Source organism: Tupaia chinensis, unplaced genomic scaffold (genome assembly GCF_000334495.1).
Source record: "Tupaia chinensis unplaced genomic scaffold, TupChi_1.0 Scaffold000503_1, whole genome shotgun sequence".
Lineage (NCBI taxonomy): Eukaryota > Metazoa > Chordata > Mammalia > Scandentia > Tupaiidae > Tupaia > Tupaia belangeri.
Window position 1 is genome coordinate 763,666 of NW_006160015.1, and position 18,563 is coordinate 782,228.

General features: G+C 36.4%; 1 protein-coding gene across 1 annotated transcript in view; it reads left to right on the plus strand.

Annotated features, from left to right (window-relative positions):
• UGGT2 (UDP-glucose glycoprotein glucosyltransferase 2) overlaps positions 1–18,563 on the plus strand; it is a 139,497-nt gene that overhangs the window by 43,665 nt on the left and 77,269 nt on the right. The window contains 5 exon segments of the mRNA XM_014590932.1: positions 5,063–5,194; positions 9,586–9,750; positions 10,571–10,694; positions 10,790–10,888; positions 16,395–16,486. Coding sequence (XP_014446418.1) covers positions 5,063–5,194; positions 9,586–9,750; positions 10,571–10,694; positions 10,790–10,888; positions 16,395–16,486 — 612 coding nt within the window.

The following is an 18,563-nucleotide window of genomic DNA, read 5'->3' on the forward strand; positions in this document are numbered from 1 at the left end:
GTTTTGGGTAATTCGAATAGCCTCTACACTGTAGGCTATTTTTATGGTGGGACTGGTGTAAACAGGTTTCTTTACACTTCAACACAGCCATACAGACACACCAGACTACGTGACTCAGGTAGAGCTGACTTTGTATCAAGACTGTCATGGTAGAATGATAGCTTAGTAACAGCTTAGATTTAAGGACAGGACCTATAAGACAAACAGTAGACACAGGAAAAATTTCCTTTCAGAAGCTATTAAGTAAACTCTTAAGTTCAACATATCTAATTCTATGTAGCCACTCTTGCAGTAACACATACAGTTAAAATACAGTATTAATTGGACTTATATGTCAAACTTACAGTTTTGAGTGAAAGCGAGAAGGGGATAACACAGTACCAAAGATAGTTTGATCCACAGAAATTAAAAGCATGTGCTTGTAAATCCACTGAACTACTTACTGGCAGTTTTCTTTTTTGTGGCTCTTAAGCGTTTTCAAATTTTATAAAGAGAAAAAAAAAACTATTAAATAATGTTACTAAAATCAAGTTATTTTTAAATAATACAATTTGCTGAGATGAAAATGTGGTATTTACTCAGTATTATAAGGCATAAATAAATTTCAATCGCATGATATCTACAACAGTACCTATAATTTCATTAAAGCTTAAACTGACTTAATTATTCGCTAACAATGCATCAAAACTGATTTTTAGCCTACATCAGTATTTCTGAATTTAAGAAACTCAATGTACTGAAACAGAATGACGCACTTGGGTCAACTGAGATTTTTATTAAGATATCCATTTTGCTCATGATTATTTTTAAAAAATCAAGATGATAAATAATGTTTAATGATAAAATCCTAAAAGTTAATGGATGATTAACCTCTCCTCAAACACTGAGGGAGGCTTCAAAGGTTGAAAAAAAAAATCTCTTGGAAAGAGTTAAAGGGAAAAACAGAAATTAAATTCAGATTTCTGTAAAAAATACACCTAACTTCTTGACTATAGATTACTAACCCATTTCAAGGTCAAACCACAACTAGGATAGTGTGAAGAAAATTTGTGGAAGAATGGACTTTAATGGGAACAAAAAATGAAGAAAGGTAGCACTGAGTCATCACACTGCTCTCTCAGTAGACAAGAATATATATACTGTTCTATAGTTGGCTGAGAGTATCTAAAGATTAATTGTGCTTTAAAAAATAGAAAACTAATTTGCTATAGAATCAATTTAACTTTTCACTGCACAGAGTACATACTCAAAAAAAGAGTAAAAAGTATCATTTTATATTTGATCAAATAGAAAAAAGAAAAATAAGATTTGCTTTGGATCCCATCTCTAGAGGCAAACAATTTCAGGATCCTGAATGGGTTACATAAGTGTATGAATAATATTATGTGCTTTCCTCCTAAAATTCTATGTAGTACACAAGCAAGAAGAAAAATGAAAAATTTAAAAGGAAAATAAATATAAAGGTACAAAGGCACCATTTAATGCACACTAAGAAATAACATGTTATGGGACCAGCAGTTAGCGTGATGGCTATGTCGCTGGACTCCCATGTAGTCGACCACGGTTCGAGTCCCAGACCCGGTGGCTTCAACTCACGCTGGACGCGTGTGCCCAAGATCCTGAGGGAAGAATGGAGGAGAAGAGATTGCAGTGTGGTCATCCCCCTTCGGGGGTGATTTCTCGCTTTCTGTCTCTGTCTTCTGGTGAGTGCATGCACCCTATAGCAAAAACCTCTCCAAAATAAAAAAAAAAATCATTTCAATTATTGTAAAATGTGAAAAACCTCTGGACGAAATTAGTACCCCAAGGTAAGAATTTTCTAAATAAAACTTGAAAATCCTGAGCCCGAAAGAAAATATTGATAAATTTAGCTATATTACAAGCAGAAATCAATGTTCATTAAAAGATGCCATAAAAAAAAGTAGGAGAAATTAAGTTCCTGTCAAGAGAAACATTTGCAATACATGTTACCAAAAAGTATTTGTATTCCATGAGTTGTGATGATGCTCTATAAATCAGAGAAAAGTACAAGCTAGGAGAAGCAATGCAAACGAAGATTTTTTAAATGGAAATAAATAAAATATATTGACATTGGGGCCAGCAGGCAGTATGGTGTTTAAGGCAGTGGACTCTCACATAGTCGACTGCTGTATGAGTCCCAGACCTAGCGACTTGAAACTCATGCTGGGCATGTGTATGTGTTTGCCCCAAATCCCAAGAGAATGGAGAAGAAGGAATTGTAGTATGGCCATGCCCTCTGGAGTGGGAGGTAATTTCTAACTTTCTTTCTCCTCTCTCTGTCTCTTCTTGCCTCTCTCCAGGTAGCACATGCACCCTATAGTAAAAATATGGGAAAAAATATATTGACATTATTGGTTGTAAATAAATATTTGTTATAACTGATAAGATTATTATCTTAGAAATCAGGAAAAATGTAAATAAGGACTGCTACCATTAAACTATTTTATACCCTATAATTTGGCAATGATTAAGAAAGCTGATAACATGGTTAATAAGAATGTCAAGGTTGGGGCCAGTAGGTGACATGGTGGTTAAGGTGCTAGACTCCCACATGGCTGACTGTGGTTCGAGTCCTGGACCGGGCATCTTCTTACCTTGCCTCCCCCTGTCTCTCTCTGGCAAGCATGCATGCCTATTGCAAATTAAAAAATAATAATCAAATTAAATAATTATTTTTTAGAAAAGAAGAATGTAGGACAATAGAATGCCTTTACATAGCTGTCATACTTGTAGGAATAGAAATTGGCATAACCACATTGAAAACAACCTGGTAGTACCTTACAATTTGAAGTTATATTTCTATATTCCCTGCTCACACACATGACATGTACACCCTAAGAGAAACTCTTGTACCAGTTGTACCTTAGAAACTGTTTTTGGGAGAATAATTCAGAATAGCAACAAACCAGAAATAACCCAAACACATATCAGTAGCAAAACAGATAAGTAAAATTCAATATAGTCATATAATGGCATTGATATCATACACACAAGCATAGCTATATTATAAAAAGAATGAAGTCATAGAAGACTAACATTATCCTGTACTTTATAAAGCTCAAAAGTAAACAAGAAAAAGCATAATACATGGGAATACATTGAGACAAAACTCTGGTAAGGGAATGAAATTCAAGACAATGGAAATTCAAGATAATGCTTGCATCTGGGGGCACTGGGCAATGGAGTCAGGAGAAAAGTACTTCACAGTATCAGTGTTGTTCCATTTCTTATCTTAGGAGATTTTTTCATAGGAATGGTTGATTTTCTTTTTATGCCTCATAGTGTGTGTTATATTCCTTTATGCTTAACAGTTACATAAGGATTTTAAAATTAAGAAATGTATAAGACTGTGAAACAATGGGGCCAGGAGGTAGCATAGTAGTTAAGGCGCTGAACTCCCACATGGCCAACCGAGGTTCAGAACCCAAATCTTACTTTCTTACCTTCTCACTTTCCTTTCTCCCTCTGGTGAATGCACATGCCCTGTAGCAAACTGAAGAATAATGTTAAATAAAGTTAAATAAAGAATTGTTTTTAAAAGTTTAAAAATATAAAAGATTATTAAGATGTTATATTCAGTATACATTGACTATTGAGTTCTTATCTGAGTACCTTCTGTGAAACATTTCATCTTATTTTACAAAAGTATCTAGCATTTTCAAATGACTGGCTTGCAAAATGACCACTCTCAATCATTTTTCATATATAACTTCTGCTCTATGCAAAATCTGACTTTGAGAATTTTCATTTCTTTTGCAGAAGGCTGTATTTTTTACTTTTAAAAAATTATTATGCCCACAGTATGTTCTACTTTGATATGAGAAAACTTCCCTTAAAACAAGCACCTCATAAAACTAAACTCTGCTATCCAATAGTAGACCTGTGTCTTTTAAAATAATAAGTTATGACTTAAGTCATATTTTGACATAAATCTAAAAAAAAGAGTAGGTTTAAAGTTTATGGTAATAAAAGGAGAAGAGAGATTATTAATTCCTTACTATGAGGAATATATTATTGGGACCCTGTCTGCTATAATATGAACGTTGCCTCTGGCAATAATGATTGAAGTGAATGGGGTGTAAAAACAATATTCTTAATTGATATATCAGAATGTTGCCTAATGGCTTTTGTACTTATTAGGTTTTATTTCTGTTTGTAAGATTGTATTCCATGAAGAGTCTTAGTGCTAGCTCAAAGTTCACATTTATATCTTAGCTCAGTTATCTGATCTGAGATGCCTTCTCTCAATGCAGTACCCAGAGTAACACCTAGGTCTTATACTAAAAAAAACTATAGCTCCTTATTACAGAGAGAAATGAGGATCAGTCAGTCCCTGGCATGGTGGTTAAGGCAGCTGGATCCCACAGAGTTGACTGTGTGTTCAAGTCCCAGACCTGGCAACCTGAGCCGGGTGTATGTGCATGCATGCCCAAAATACTGAAAGTAGGGAGAAGTAGAGGGGAAGAAGTTGTGTTGTGGCCATTCCCCATGGGAGATGATTTCTCACTTTCCCTCTAGCTCTCCAGTGAGTAGACATACCTTCTGGTAAAAACGGGCAGGGGAAGGAAGAAATGAATAAAACATTAGAGAGCTAATAGCTTACATTCTGCATGTGTGTTTATGGGGAAAGTGAACATGAACATGCAGAGAAAATTTAGACAAAGTAGTTACTGAAGAGGAACAAAAAAAGAAAACAAAGTGTTTCTGAAACAAGCCACTTAAAAATACATATGGATACATACACATATACACACTCACACACACACCCATATGTATCTCCTTTTAAAGAAAGGATATATTTACACAACATTATCTTATTCAGAACCACAATGTCAAAATAGAATAGAATAAAACATAAATTTGTTATATTTTTTAAAGCTACAGAATATTTTAAAGTGTACTTATATTAGAAGATCATATATTGTATAGTTAAAATGATTTGCCGGTATATAGTATGTGTATGTCAAGTCTATCAGCATGCTAACAGAAAGAAAACTAGTTGCTGTAAGAGGAAGATTAATTATAACATCTATTTCCATAGATGTACAAACTAGTGGATGATCAAAATATACTCACTGTGGACAACGTGAAGGCTGTACTCCAAAATGAATTTCCTCATGCTAACATTTTGGATGTTTTGGGAATTCATTCTAAATATGATGCAGAAAGAAAGGTAAGTTGGAACATGATGCTAAGTGAAGTCAAGGCAGAAAAACAAACACCAGGGACCAGCAGTTAGTGTAATGGCTATGTCGCTGGACTCCCACGTAGTTGATCGCGGTTCAAGTCCCGGACCTGGTGGCTTAAACTCATGCTGGGCGCGTGTGCGTGCGTGCCCAAGATCCCGAGAGGAGAATGGATGGGAAGTGATTTCGCGCTTTCTGTCTCTCTGTCTCTCTCTGTCTGGTGAGCGCACGCGCCCTATAGCAAAAACCTCTCTGGAAAAAAAAGAAAAAGAAAAACAAACACCATGTGATGTCATTTATATGTAGAATCTAAAACAGTGGAACTCAGAAACAGAGTAAAATGGTGGTTACCAAAGACTAGGATAGGAGTAAGGGGATTAGAGAGATGTTGATCAAGGATACAAAATTTCAGTTAAGCCAAAGGAATAAGTTCATAGGAACTATTATACAGCATGATAACTATAGTTTAAAATAGTATATTAGGGGTCAGCAGGTGATGTGGTGGTTAAAGTGCTGAATTTCCACATGGCTGGCTGCAATTTGAGTCCCAGACCTGGCAGCCTGAAGATCACAGTGGTCGTGTGTGCTTACATGCCCAAAATCCCAGGAGGAAAATGGAGGATTGTGGTGTGGCTGTCCTTCCAGGAAGTGATTTCTCACTTTCTTTCTCACTGTCTCTCTCTACCCCTGAGCGCGTGTGCCCCATGGCAAAAACCTTAAAGGAAAAAGTGTATACTTGGAAATTATCAAAAGTAGATTTTGAGGGTTCCCACTATATACTCGAAAAAATTTTAAGTCTTTCAGGTAATACATATGTTAATTAGCTTGATTTAGCCATTCTGCAATGTATATACTTTTCAAAAAAAAAAAAAATCCTGTTGTACACCATAAATATACATTAATTTTACTTGTTAACTAAAAAAAAAAAAAAAAAAAAAAATCAGAGACTTAACCTGGAAGATGCAGAAAGAATACAAAAAACAAAGGTAAGAACATGAAGAATTTCCCAAAGAGAAAGAGAAAAAGCACAAAAGAAATTTCCAAAATGCATGGACATGACTTCATTAGAAGGGACCCCCCCCCAGATAAACAGCAGGTTAAATGTTAGAGGACCACTCTGGGACATGGGGCTGAGGAACACTTTTGAGGAAGTGGTGTTTAAGTTGAATCCCAAATAGGAGGAAGAGTTAGACAAAAGAAAGCAAGGAGATGATAAGCCATTAACATTCCAGACAGACAGATGTCAAAGGATCCTGATATGAAGGAACTGAGAGAAGCCAGCGTTGCTCCAGTCCAGATCACAAACACGTACCGTGTTTTGTTATGGGGAAAGCTTGGGAGATGAGTCTGGGAAGGTAAGTGAGGGGCCCGATTGCCTCGGGTCTTGTGAACAATTTTCAGTATAAACTCAGAACACCTTGACATCAGGGAAAAACCTAAAATGTATGAAGCAGTGAAGTGACAATGACATACATTTTTAAAAGTGCACTCTTCATGGCTGGGAATGAATTGTTGGAAGGTAAGAGAGAGTGTGGTGATATATATGAGGAAACACAGAGGTAAAATTCTTTGGAAGGATTAGAGGTAGAGGAATACAGACACACTTGCATAATTTAGAAAGTAGCACCCAAAACCTGATGCTGGGCTGGACAGGTTAGAAGGGAGATGAGAAATTGTCAAGGATGATTTCCACTGTTCAGTTGAATGGCCACCCAGGAGAGCCATGATCCTATGGGGAGACAGATGAAAAGCTCAGTTTGTCACATAAAGGCATGAAGAACCTGTGAGTTCCAGAGCAGAAGTGAAATAAGCAATCGAGTGTATATTCTGTTGCCGAGAAGAGAGGTGCAGGCCAAAAGCACAGAATTCTGTGTCATGAACTTACTCACTGTAATTCGTTCAGACCTTTCCTCAAATCCAAACTCATGTATTCAACTATCTAATGAGTTGCCCCATGAGCAACTTAAGTGAAAAGAATCTAAAACCAAGCCTATCATCTTTCTCATTAACTTGAACTTTTTTACCTTTGTGTCCTAACCTAGGGGGTAGAAAACATCACTATTAGTCCAGACTGCCTATGGTAGAAGCCTGATAGTCATCCTGAACTGCTGTGTTTCCCTCACCCCTCCCTAACAATATGTCATCAGGGTCTGGGACTGCCACATGTTAAATATTTCAGAAAACTGCCTCGTTTTCTTCTTGCCCATTACCACTGGATTTTTTTGTTCTGGCTGTTGCTTATTCTTCCCCTTACTACTACAGTCACCTCCTGCTCTCAATGTTCCCAGTGTTTCCTCTTCCTTTCCGTGTTGCCATCATGTTCCTTTTAAAATAACCAAATCTGATCACTTATTTGTTATGAATCCTCCTCCTAAGTAGAATTGACTGTGATCTCCCTGATGTCCCCTTGGATTCTATATTGTTTTCAATGCATTTCGCTCTCCCTCTGTTAAACTATATGTTTCTCAAAGATAGAGTTCGCATATTATTTGCATGCATTCATACGCTATCATAGAGTAGGTGCCTAATTAATGTAGAGAGAGTACAGTAGTTAAGAATTCAGATTCAGGGCCAGCAGGTGGCATAATGGTTAAGGTGCTGGAATCCCATGTGGCCAATGGAAGTTTGACTCCTGGACTAGCAGCTTGAAATTCACACTGGGTTTATGTGCTTATTTGCCCAAAATCCTGAGAGGAGAATGGAGGAGAGGGGACTGTGGTGTGGCCATCTTTCCTGGTGGGGTGATTTCTTGCTTTCTGTATCTCTGTCTCTCCAGTGAGTGCATGTGCCCAACAGAAAAGAAAAAGGAAGGAAGGAAGGAAGGAAGGAAGGTAGGAAGGTAGGAAGGAAGGAAGGAAGGAAGGAAGGAAGGAAGGAAGGAAGGAAGGAAGAGAGAGAGTGAATTCAGACTCTGACAGATCTGGATACAAATTTTGGTTCTAAAACATAGTAGCCATGTAACATTGGAAGGGATTTAAGCTCACTGTATCTGTTTAATCATCTTAAAATAGATGTAATCGTTAATACTTAAGATTCCTAGAGCACTTATGACAGTATTGACTATGAAAATAATCATAATACTTAATACTGAATATCAAATTAATAGATTGTTTAGTGACTCCTTATCACTTAAAGATAAAATCTAAATATTGAAGACCTTCATGATCTGCGTAAAGGTCTCAGACCCCATATCTGACAACTCTTGCCCAGATATCACACCCCATAAATATAGCAAACTTACTTGCTATTACCTAAATACACTATTATACATTACAGCTCTCCTTCCAGCCCTAACTTTATTATCTTTTCTCCTGGAATGTCTTCCTCCATTTTATCTACCTAGCAAATTTTGATTCATCCTTTAAGGCTTTCTGTGTCAGTCCTTAATAGAAGCTTTCTTTGCTCCGTCCATCTCCACACTCAAGCTGTTTCGATGCTTCTTTTCTGGACCCCTGTGGATCAGCCTTTCAGATGATTGTGTTTTACTGCTCTCCCACCGTCCAGAACACCCGTTCTTTTTCTTAAATATTTACTTTTCAAGCACTCTTATTTTGTTTAACACTCTGTATGTGCCACTATTGTGTCTGGATTAATGTGAACCCCTTGAGAGATGACTTTTAGCTCTGTTTCCATAGAGCCTAGCCTTATGCTGGTGATATGATCCATATGTGTTTATTGAATGAAGGAATACAGGGATAATTAAGACGTAATGCAGATAAATGTTTTGTTTTTATTTTTTTAAGTGTCATAGTTAATATAGAGGGTTGGCAAGCCCACCACTGCTTGTTTTTGAAGATAAGGTATTTGGAGAGGCAGTGCCCATTCATTCCTGTGTTGTCTATGACTGCTTTTCTGCCACAACATCGGAGTTGAATTATTGCAGGAAAGACTGGATGGCTCACAGAGCCTAAAAGATTTACTGTCTGGCTCTTATGGAAAAAGTTTTCTGATTCCTGCTCTATGTAGGTAAATTACTTTTCTCTAAATGGCAAATGGGAAGGACAGATAAAATTGCAGCATTGTCATTTTTTTCTCTGCTGTGTGGAAATATGGCACCATCTTTCCCTTTTTTATTTTTGTTTTTAGTTGTTTTTAATTCTATGAACAAGAGAAACAGAGAAGGAAATGGAAACTGCACCCCCAATATGGGGGATGTCATGACCCAGCTTTGGACAGTCTCAGGTGATGAGCACACACATGTCCTGTGTACTCCTTGAAGTTCGAGGCATAAACCGGAATCTTCCTCTGTGGATCAGCCTTTCAGATGATTGTGTTTTACTGCTCTCCCACCATCCAGAACACCCGTTCTTTTTCTTAAATATTTACTTTTCAAGCACTCTTATTTTGTTTAACACTTTGATATTTTTTAACCAAACAGGCTGGAGCAAGCTTTTATGAGATGACTGGCCTGGATCTTTTGCCACAAGCTCTTTATAATGGTGAACCCTTTAGCCTTGAAGAGATGACTACCGAAGAACTACAAATGGCTATTCTTCAGAAGATGTTGGATGCATCTATACATTGGCAAAAAGAAGTGTTCATGGTAGTGTAAGCATTTATGAGAAAATATATGATGAATAGTATTTACGACTGGTAATTTTTCATTAAAAATTATTCTTAATGGGTAAAGCGACTTTGGTAAAAAAAATTTCATCCTAATCATGTAATAATAGTTTTAAAGTAATAATTAAATTTACCTTATATATAACTATATATAAAAATTGCTTATTCAGTTATTTATTTTTATTTAGTCAGAGGACACATGCATTCACTGGAGAGAGGTGCAGAGTCAGAGGGAAAGTGAGAAAGCAACCTCCCCATGGGCCATGGTCATTCCACAATCCCATCCCCTCCATTTCTCCCTCCTTTCAAGATTTTCAGCATGCATACACATGCACCCAACATGTTTTTCCAAACTACCAGGTCCAGAACTCAAACCATGTTGGCCATGTGGAATCCAGCCACCCTAACCACCCTGCCACAGACTGACCCCAAATTGCTTAAATTTTGTAAAAAAGAAAAAAAAAATTACCACAAGTATCTTAAATTGGTTGCTACTTTAATATTTTAGATTAAATAATTTTAAATGTATTATATGCATAATTTTAAAACATATACATATATTGTCTATTAATATATTATCTATAGGGGGGCCAGCAGTTGGCCTGGTGGTTAAGGGCGCTGAACTTCGACATGGCTGACCATGGTTCAAGTCCTGGTCCTGGCAACTTGCTTTCTCACTTTCTGTTTCTCTCTCTCTCTGTCCCTCTCTGGTCAAGGGAAAATAAATAAATAAATAAATAAGTTAAATAAAATAATTATTTAAAATATATGTTATCTATATAATATTTTTGTCATTTTAGGGCACATTAAATGATCGAGTGAATGCAATTGATTTTTTAATGGATAAGAATAATGTTGTACCCCGTATAAATTCTTTGCTTTTGAGCACTGAACAGGAGTATCTTAATTTAATTTCTACATCAGGTAAAATAATTCTCCTTATACTATTCTAAAAGGGCTTATTGAGTTGAAAATGCTTTGTTAATTTATTATTTAACATTTAATATGAAATTTTTCAGTAACTGCTGATGTTGAAGATTTCTCTACTTTCTTTTTCTTGGATTCACAAGATAAGAGCGCTGTAATTGCAAACAGCATGTATTATCTAACCCAAGAAGGTAATAAGCATACTTTCTTTCTAGAATTTATTCCCTATAAATTTAATAAACTGGTTGCATAATATGTTTCAATATGTTGCTATTTTGATTAGAGGCCTGTGTTTCAATTAGAGCTTATAACTTGTTAGAAGTAAAAAATTATACTGAGAAAATGTCTTTTGTCCTAACTCACCATATATGCAGAAGGAATTAATTTTCCTTTTTTGATTTTATTTTTGTAAAATAAGCAATTCCATTTCACCTTTTTTTTAGAGAGATTTTTTTTTCCTATAGGATGTGTGCACTTGTCAGAGAGACAGAGACAGAGAGACAGAAAGCAAGAAGTCACCCCCCCCAGAGGGAATGGCTACACTGTAATCCCTTCTCTATTTTCCCCTCCGGATTTTGGGCACACGTGCACCTGATGTGGAACCTTATCCTGAAGGCCCGTGGCTTCTTCTGCCGCTAGCTCTTTTGTTGGAGGCTGAATTATTAGTAGAAAGTCTTCATTCCCTTAAAAATCTAGTTCACAGTAGCCATGTGGAACCTTATCCTGAAGGCCCGTGGCTTCTTCTGACAAGGCCTTTTCAAGACTATATAAACTAATATCTTAAGCTGCATGAACAGATACAATTTTCAGGTCAGAGGAAATGATAGTACTTTTGTATTCTGATTAAAAACACCTAGGTGTTCTGCTTAGGTTGGGCATCATGACCAAAGGCGGTGAGACCAAGGTAGTAACACATTTAGAAGTAAGGATGTGGCCTGAACAGAGTCTGCAGTGGGGCCACAGATTTGTTAGGGTGTAGTTACCTGTTTCATAGATGAAGATCATAAGAATTTGGTTGATTTTTGTTTTGCTTTGTTTTGTTGGTCTTGCTTTGCTCTAGAGACAAAAATGAGAGTCAGTAGGAAAAAATATAAGGAGACTAATTTTGGTCTTGGTGCCTAAGTGATTGTTTTTCAACAGTAAAAGTGATTAAAAGATGGAATAAAATATAATTATATAAATTTAACTTTTATATATGAGAGAGATTTATACAATGAGTTTTTGAAAATTCTGTAGCTTGAATACAAGTTTCCACCAGGTGACTCCTGGATTTCTAACAGATTCCACGATTTTATGTTCATAAAGGAGTCCATCTATAAGAAATCCAGCAAATAAAAAAATAATAATTTATTCTTATGGCTGGCTGTGGCACTCAGTGTCAAGCGAAGGTAAAAGGAGATAGGGGCCAGATGGTGGCATGGTGGTAAAACAAGATGCTCTGAGAGGCAGTCCCACGCTTCTGCTTCAAGTCCAGAGACCTCCCTGAACACACCCAACACACACTTTCCGTGATCCGGGGCTGGCGGAGCCTTTAAGTCGTGTCATGATCTCATGAGAGCTCATGTGATCTCTCTCTCTCTCTCAATCTCCCCCTCTCTCTCTCTCAGAAGAAGAAACAAACCAAAAAAAAGTAGAGAGGGAAGGAAAATAGAAATGTGTTTTTCAGTTTCTGGGTTGTCTTTCAAAAGAAAACTCTGGGTATCAGTAAGTTAGCCTATAATTAATGCTCTTTGACAAAATGCCTTGAAATTTAAAAGAATATTAACTGATAATCTGATTTCTTCTTACTTGCATTTATGTGAAAGTGTAAAGAAGTAACAGGTTTTTCTTCCTTTTTTAAATTTTTATTTATTTTTTATTATCATCATAATCTTGTTTATAGTACATTGAATTGCATATAATCTTACAGTGTATTACATTGCTTTTTCAAAAGGGAATGCCATGCATGTCAGTCAATACAGAGACATTAATCTCCCCACTTCAGCATTCAATATCTTTTTTTTTCCCAATTTATTTATTTGCATTCATTCACTGTACATCAATACAGCATACAAAATGAGATTTTCCATCTAGAGTACACTGTATATTGTCTCAATCAGGCACATCAACAAATATGTTATTCTTAGCAAATGATCTTCCATTTCTTGTTTTCTATATTCCCCCTATCCTTGGTTCCCTCTCTCTTACCCTCTGCCACCTCCTGTTCTCCTCCCACACTTTCTCTGTTATCTATGTTTGGTTTCTATACCATTTTCCCCCCACATTTTATTGAATCACCAAAGACCCTAATCAATCCAAATGCCCTCCTAGCAAACACATGTGACACACACATTTCCATGAACACAAGTCTAACTTTACGCATCCTATAAAGTAGCACCTAACTGGGGCTACATATCCTACTGCAGTCATTGAATAGATATATTTCTTTTTCCTGAAACTATTTTTTGTAACTCAATTTACATTCCTTCCCTAAGCATCATCACAGCACAACACCACCTCTAGTGTCCAAAATTGTCCTCCATTCCCTTCCCACCCACATTGCATTGATCACACAATTTCCTACATAACCTGACTACTTTCAAAGGTGAGTTCCCTCGTTACTACTAAGAAAACCAGTTTTAACTTAAATCAAAGAACCGCCAAGGAACTTTGCTTAAAGCCCGGAAACAGGTTAGGATTCTGTTCAAATGGTAGGTGCATGAACCTATCAGTCTCATATACTTTTATCTTCTGTTCTGGTTCAATTTTCCTGATTAAATTCTGGGATATAGTATTCAACTCCAGACTTGTCCCTATGATTAAGTTAGCTACTTTCTCAGTTTTTGGACTCTTATTTCCATGTATCTGCGTTTAGTTTTCCTGATACAGCACATCCTTGAGAACTTCTTGGAGGTCTGGTCTGGTGCTGGTAAATTCTTTCAGGTTTTGTTTATCTGAGAATGTTCTTGTCTTTTCTTCCCACCTGAAAGATAATCTTGCCGGATACAGTATTCTTGGCTGAAACTGCTTCTCTCTTAACACTTGGAATATATTTTCCCATTCTCTCCTCGCTTTTATTGTTTCCGATGAGAGATCTGCTGTTAGCCTGATGGGATGTCCTTTGTAGGTAACTTGCTGTTTTTCTCTTGCTAATCTTAGTATCTTGTCTTTGTCTGCAGTTTTGGTCAACCTGGCTATAATGTGTCTTGGAGAAGATCTTCTTGGGTTGATTCTATTTGGGGTCCTTTGTATTTCCTGGGACTGGATCTTCGAATGCCTCTCTAGGTTTGGAAAGTTTTCTTGCAGGATTTCATGGAATAGATTATCAATGCCCTTATGGGTTTCCTCACCTTCTGGAATGCCAATTATCCGGATATTTGGACGTTTGATAGTATCCAGTACTTCTCGCATATTATTCTCCAATTTTTGGGCCATTTTCTCAGTCTTCATGGTGGATTTTTCTAGGCCAGCCATTTTCTCCTCTACATCTGAGATTCTATTTTCTGAATGATCTAGTCTGCTTTTAATACTTTCCAGGGAGAATTTTACTTCTTGTATTATAGACTTCATCTCTAGCAGTTCCGTTTGAGTCTTTTGTAAAGTGTGTAATTCCACTTTTAGATCTTGCAGGAATTTCCTCATCTCTTGGAACTCGTCAATTTCTTTCTCCTTTCTCTTTAGCAGTTCATTATCTCTCTTCTCTTCCATCTCTGTTAGCTTAGACATTATGAATGATCTGAATTCCTTATCAGACATTTCCATGATTTTCACCGAACTGCTTGTGGATGAAGAGTTACTCTTTTCCCTAGGAGGAGAGGTATTTTCTTGTTTTCCCATGTTTCTCGTGATCCGGCGGTGATTTCTTGTCATCTGATGAATGTTGTGTTTTCTTTCAAATTCTGGAGGTTCAGCCTTAATGTTAAGGAGCAAGCAGACAGTTTGTTGGAGGCTGAATTATTAGTAGAAAATCTTCATTCCCTTAAAAATCTAGTTCACTGTAGCCATGTGGAACCTTGTCCTGAAGGCCCGTGGCTTCTTCTCAAGAAGTAACAGAGTTTTTTACTTAGCACTTCCAAAATATTTCTCAGTTTACTACCTGTGACGGTGAAGTGCTGAGATTAAGGTATAGGAATTCTTTACTTTTCTTCTTTGAAAGGAATGTGTTACTGCCTTACTTGTAGGTTGCTTTGAAGTTGCAGGTGGAAATAAATGCTACCTTTTTTTTTTTTTGGTACATTTCTTTCATTCATTAAGGCCTATTTTTGTGTATTAGGTAGTCGACTATGGTAAGAACTATCGTTTCAAATCTATTCAAGGTATATTTTGGTTTAGAAAACTTTTTACACTTGTTTTACATTGGTCATGTGGTCTAAAAGATCAGTTTTTCTGTAAATTTTAATGATAGATTACATGTCAGGGGTAAGGTACAAAAACTCTACAAAATCAAACCAGTTTATGACTTCAAAACTAAAAATGGCTTCTTCCTATGGATTCCAGATTTTCAAATTTTTCTAAAAAGAGAATTGTATGATTTTTTTTGGTTGTACTTTATTTTATTTTTTTTTAATTTTTTAAATTTATTTTACACATTCAAACACTATTTTGTACATCACTACAGCTTGTAAAATGAATTATCCAACATGAATACACTTCATACCAGTCCACCTGAAGATATCATACACATTATCATCAACAGACAATCCGCCATTTCTGTGTCTCTTAAATGTCTTGCCTCTCTGTTTTTCTCCTTGATTCCTTTCCTGTCACTCTCCTCCATCTCCCACCCTCTTCTCATACTATCTCCAGTATCTATAACTATTTTCCATTATTCTGTATCCACTGATCTTTCATTTTCTGTCATAGAGTGTGGACAGTCAGTACATATTAAGTGGAGACATAAAATGTCTTACAAGTATATGATTTTTAATGGGAAAGATATATGAATTAGACTAAGTTAACAATTGGCAAACGTTTTGAAATAATTGTAAGATGATAAAATATAGCTGTTTTTAATATTTACTATTAAGCTTGATTGTATCTGGTTTAACATATATGTGGAATATAAATATTTTAAATAAATGTAACTAGAAGGCAGTTGTGGTTACTAATGTATCTTCATGTTTCTTCCTGAAGTATGCATGGATCCTTAATACATTTTTCCCTACCGATAAAATTATCCCACAGCTGTGTTCCTTTGGAACTATTCTTTCTTTTTGGTATCTGATTTTATAGAAAACCTATACAATAAATTACCTCTCTAGCATTTTTTTGTGGATGTTTGTATAAATGCATGTAAATATGTGTATATTACATACACATGTAATTTTTAGCACTGTTTGCTTTTTCGAAAATATTAGTTTTTAATTTTTAATTTTTTGTTAACTAAAAACTGTTCCTCTACTTTCAAATTTATATATTTATTTAGATTGTCAGAGGGCATATGTGCTTCCCTGAGAGAGTGAGAAAGCACCCCCTTCCCCAGTGAAGCATAGTCATGCTTCAGTGTTCTCTCGTGCCTTCCCAACATCAGGATCTTGAGCACACAAGTGCACGTCCTGCCTCTATCACGCTGTCTGGGTCAGGGCTCTCAACTGCGGTCGGCCATGTGGGATCTGGTTTTACTTGCACTGTACTTAACCACTGCACTACAGTGCCAGCCCCAGATTGTTGTTGTTGTTGTTGTTGTTTTTTAATTAATTGACTATTTGAAACTTTCAGATGATGTAATTTCTGCAGTCACTCTCTGGATTATTGCTGATTTTGATAAGCCGTCTGGAAGAGAATTGCTTTATAAAGCACTAAAGCACATGGTGAGTATCTAGATAGTCTTACTACGAAATTTTTTATTTGTTACAATTTTATGACAACAACAGACATTCAATCTTTATTTCCCCTCCATGTTAACATTCTATTACAATGAACTTAATTAGGACATGGTGCTAAGGAGACTTAAGGCAGGAATTTGAATTTAGCTCCTTATAAAACAGGTTATTTTGACCAGTAAAAGAAGAACAAAAACTGACCTTTCTTCTGATTCATGACTGTGTTTTCTCTAGTAGCCTTATGGTCAATACAGATATATGCCTTAATGGTTATAAGTAGCTTATTAAAGCAAAGTAAATGACTCTAGAAGCGGCATTATATCAGTGACTCCAAATATACTTTTAACCCACAATACCTAGTACTAGCATTTTTTTTTAAATCATTGTATTTAACTTCATTTATTTATTTATTTTAATTTGACTAGAGAGGAACAGAGTCGGGGGAGGGGTAAAAAGGTAAGCTGCCAGTTCCAGGATTTGAACCATGGTTGAGCATGTGGGAGTCCAGCACCCCTTAACCACCATACTACCTGCTGGCCCTACAGTTTTCTTTTTAATCACATAATTAGGCAACACTTTCTCTCCCTGCTTATTTTAGAAAAAACAATAAATTTCTTTCACTGAAGAATATCTTAAGCCTTACTTCAACTTTAATTTCCTTGTTATTATATGATTCCAAACCAATATACTTCGGGAAGATACAGTTCTATATTTAATTTAAAGTGGTTTTTTTTTTTTTCTTCTTCTTTTTTTTTTTTTTCTTGTAGAGGTTTTTGCTATAGGGCACTTGCACTCACCAGAAAGACAGAGAAAGACAGAAAGCGAGAAATCACCCCCCGTGGGGATGGCCACGCTGCAATCCCTTCTCCTCCATTCTCCTTTCAGGATCTTGGAAATGCATGCACATACACCCAGTGTGAATTTAAGCCACCAAGTCTGGGACTCGAACTGTGGTTGACTCCATGGGAGTCCAGTAACAGCCATTATGCCAACTGCTGGTCCCTAAAGTACTCTTTTAAAACCTGTATTTCTAAGGGAACATATAAGTGTCTAGATTTTTAAAAAGAAAATACTTAAGAAACATAAACTAAAAGAATTTATGAAATTATTTTTGGCTTTGGCTGTCATCGTCTGGAGGCTTGGCTAACGCTAGAGGGTGAGTTTCCAAGAGAGGTTCCTTGCCTGCCTGTTGACAGGAGGCCTCAGTTCTTCATGGGCTGTTCTATGTGTGAACAGAAAGCTTTCTTCCGTTGTGACATAGACTTGTTGGTGTTGCTAAAGTATCCTCACAACATGCACCCATGTTTCTCCTGGAGCAATAAAGAGCTAAAGACAGAGCCTCACAATTATTTATAAATAACCTAGCCTGAAAAGTCACACATTGTATTTCTTCTTCGTGACACAGATCACTTCTATTAAATGATTAACCCAATTAAAAGATGGGAAAATGAGCTGAACAAAAATCTCTCTAAGGAGGACATGCACACAACCAAAAAGCATATGAGGAAACATCAACATCCCTCATCATAAGGGAGATGTGTAGATTAAAACCACAATGAGATACCACCTAACCCATCAGAATGGCAAAGATTAAAAATACACAAAATGATGTGTTGGCAGGGTTCTGGTGAAGGGGGAGCTCTCCTGCACTGTTGGTGGGAATGTAAATTGGTCCAGAATAATATGGAAGTTCTTCAAAGATCTACAAATAGAGCTACCATTTGATCCAGCAGTCCCACTTCTGGGTATCTACCCAAAGGACTGGAGAATGCTTAGTCAGAAAAACACTTGCACATCAATGTTTATTGCAGTATTATTCACAATTGCTGAGATATGGAACCAACCCAAATGTCCACAAACAGATCAGTGGATTGAAAATGTGTGACATATATACTCTATGGAATACTATTCAGCCATAAAAAACAAGGCCCTGGCATTTGATAGAAAGTGGTTGAATATGGAGGATCTATTACTGAGTGAAGCAAGCTGGGCTATGAAAGAAAGATACTGTATGTTTTCACTTAATATATACCGACTATCCATACTCTATTATAGAGACTGAAAT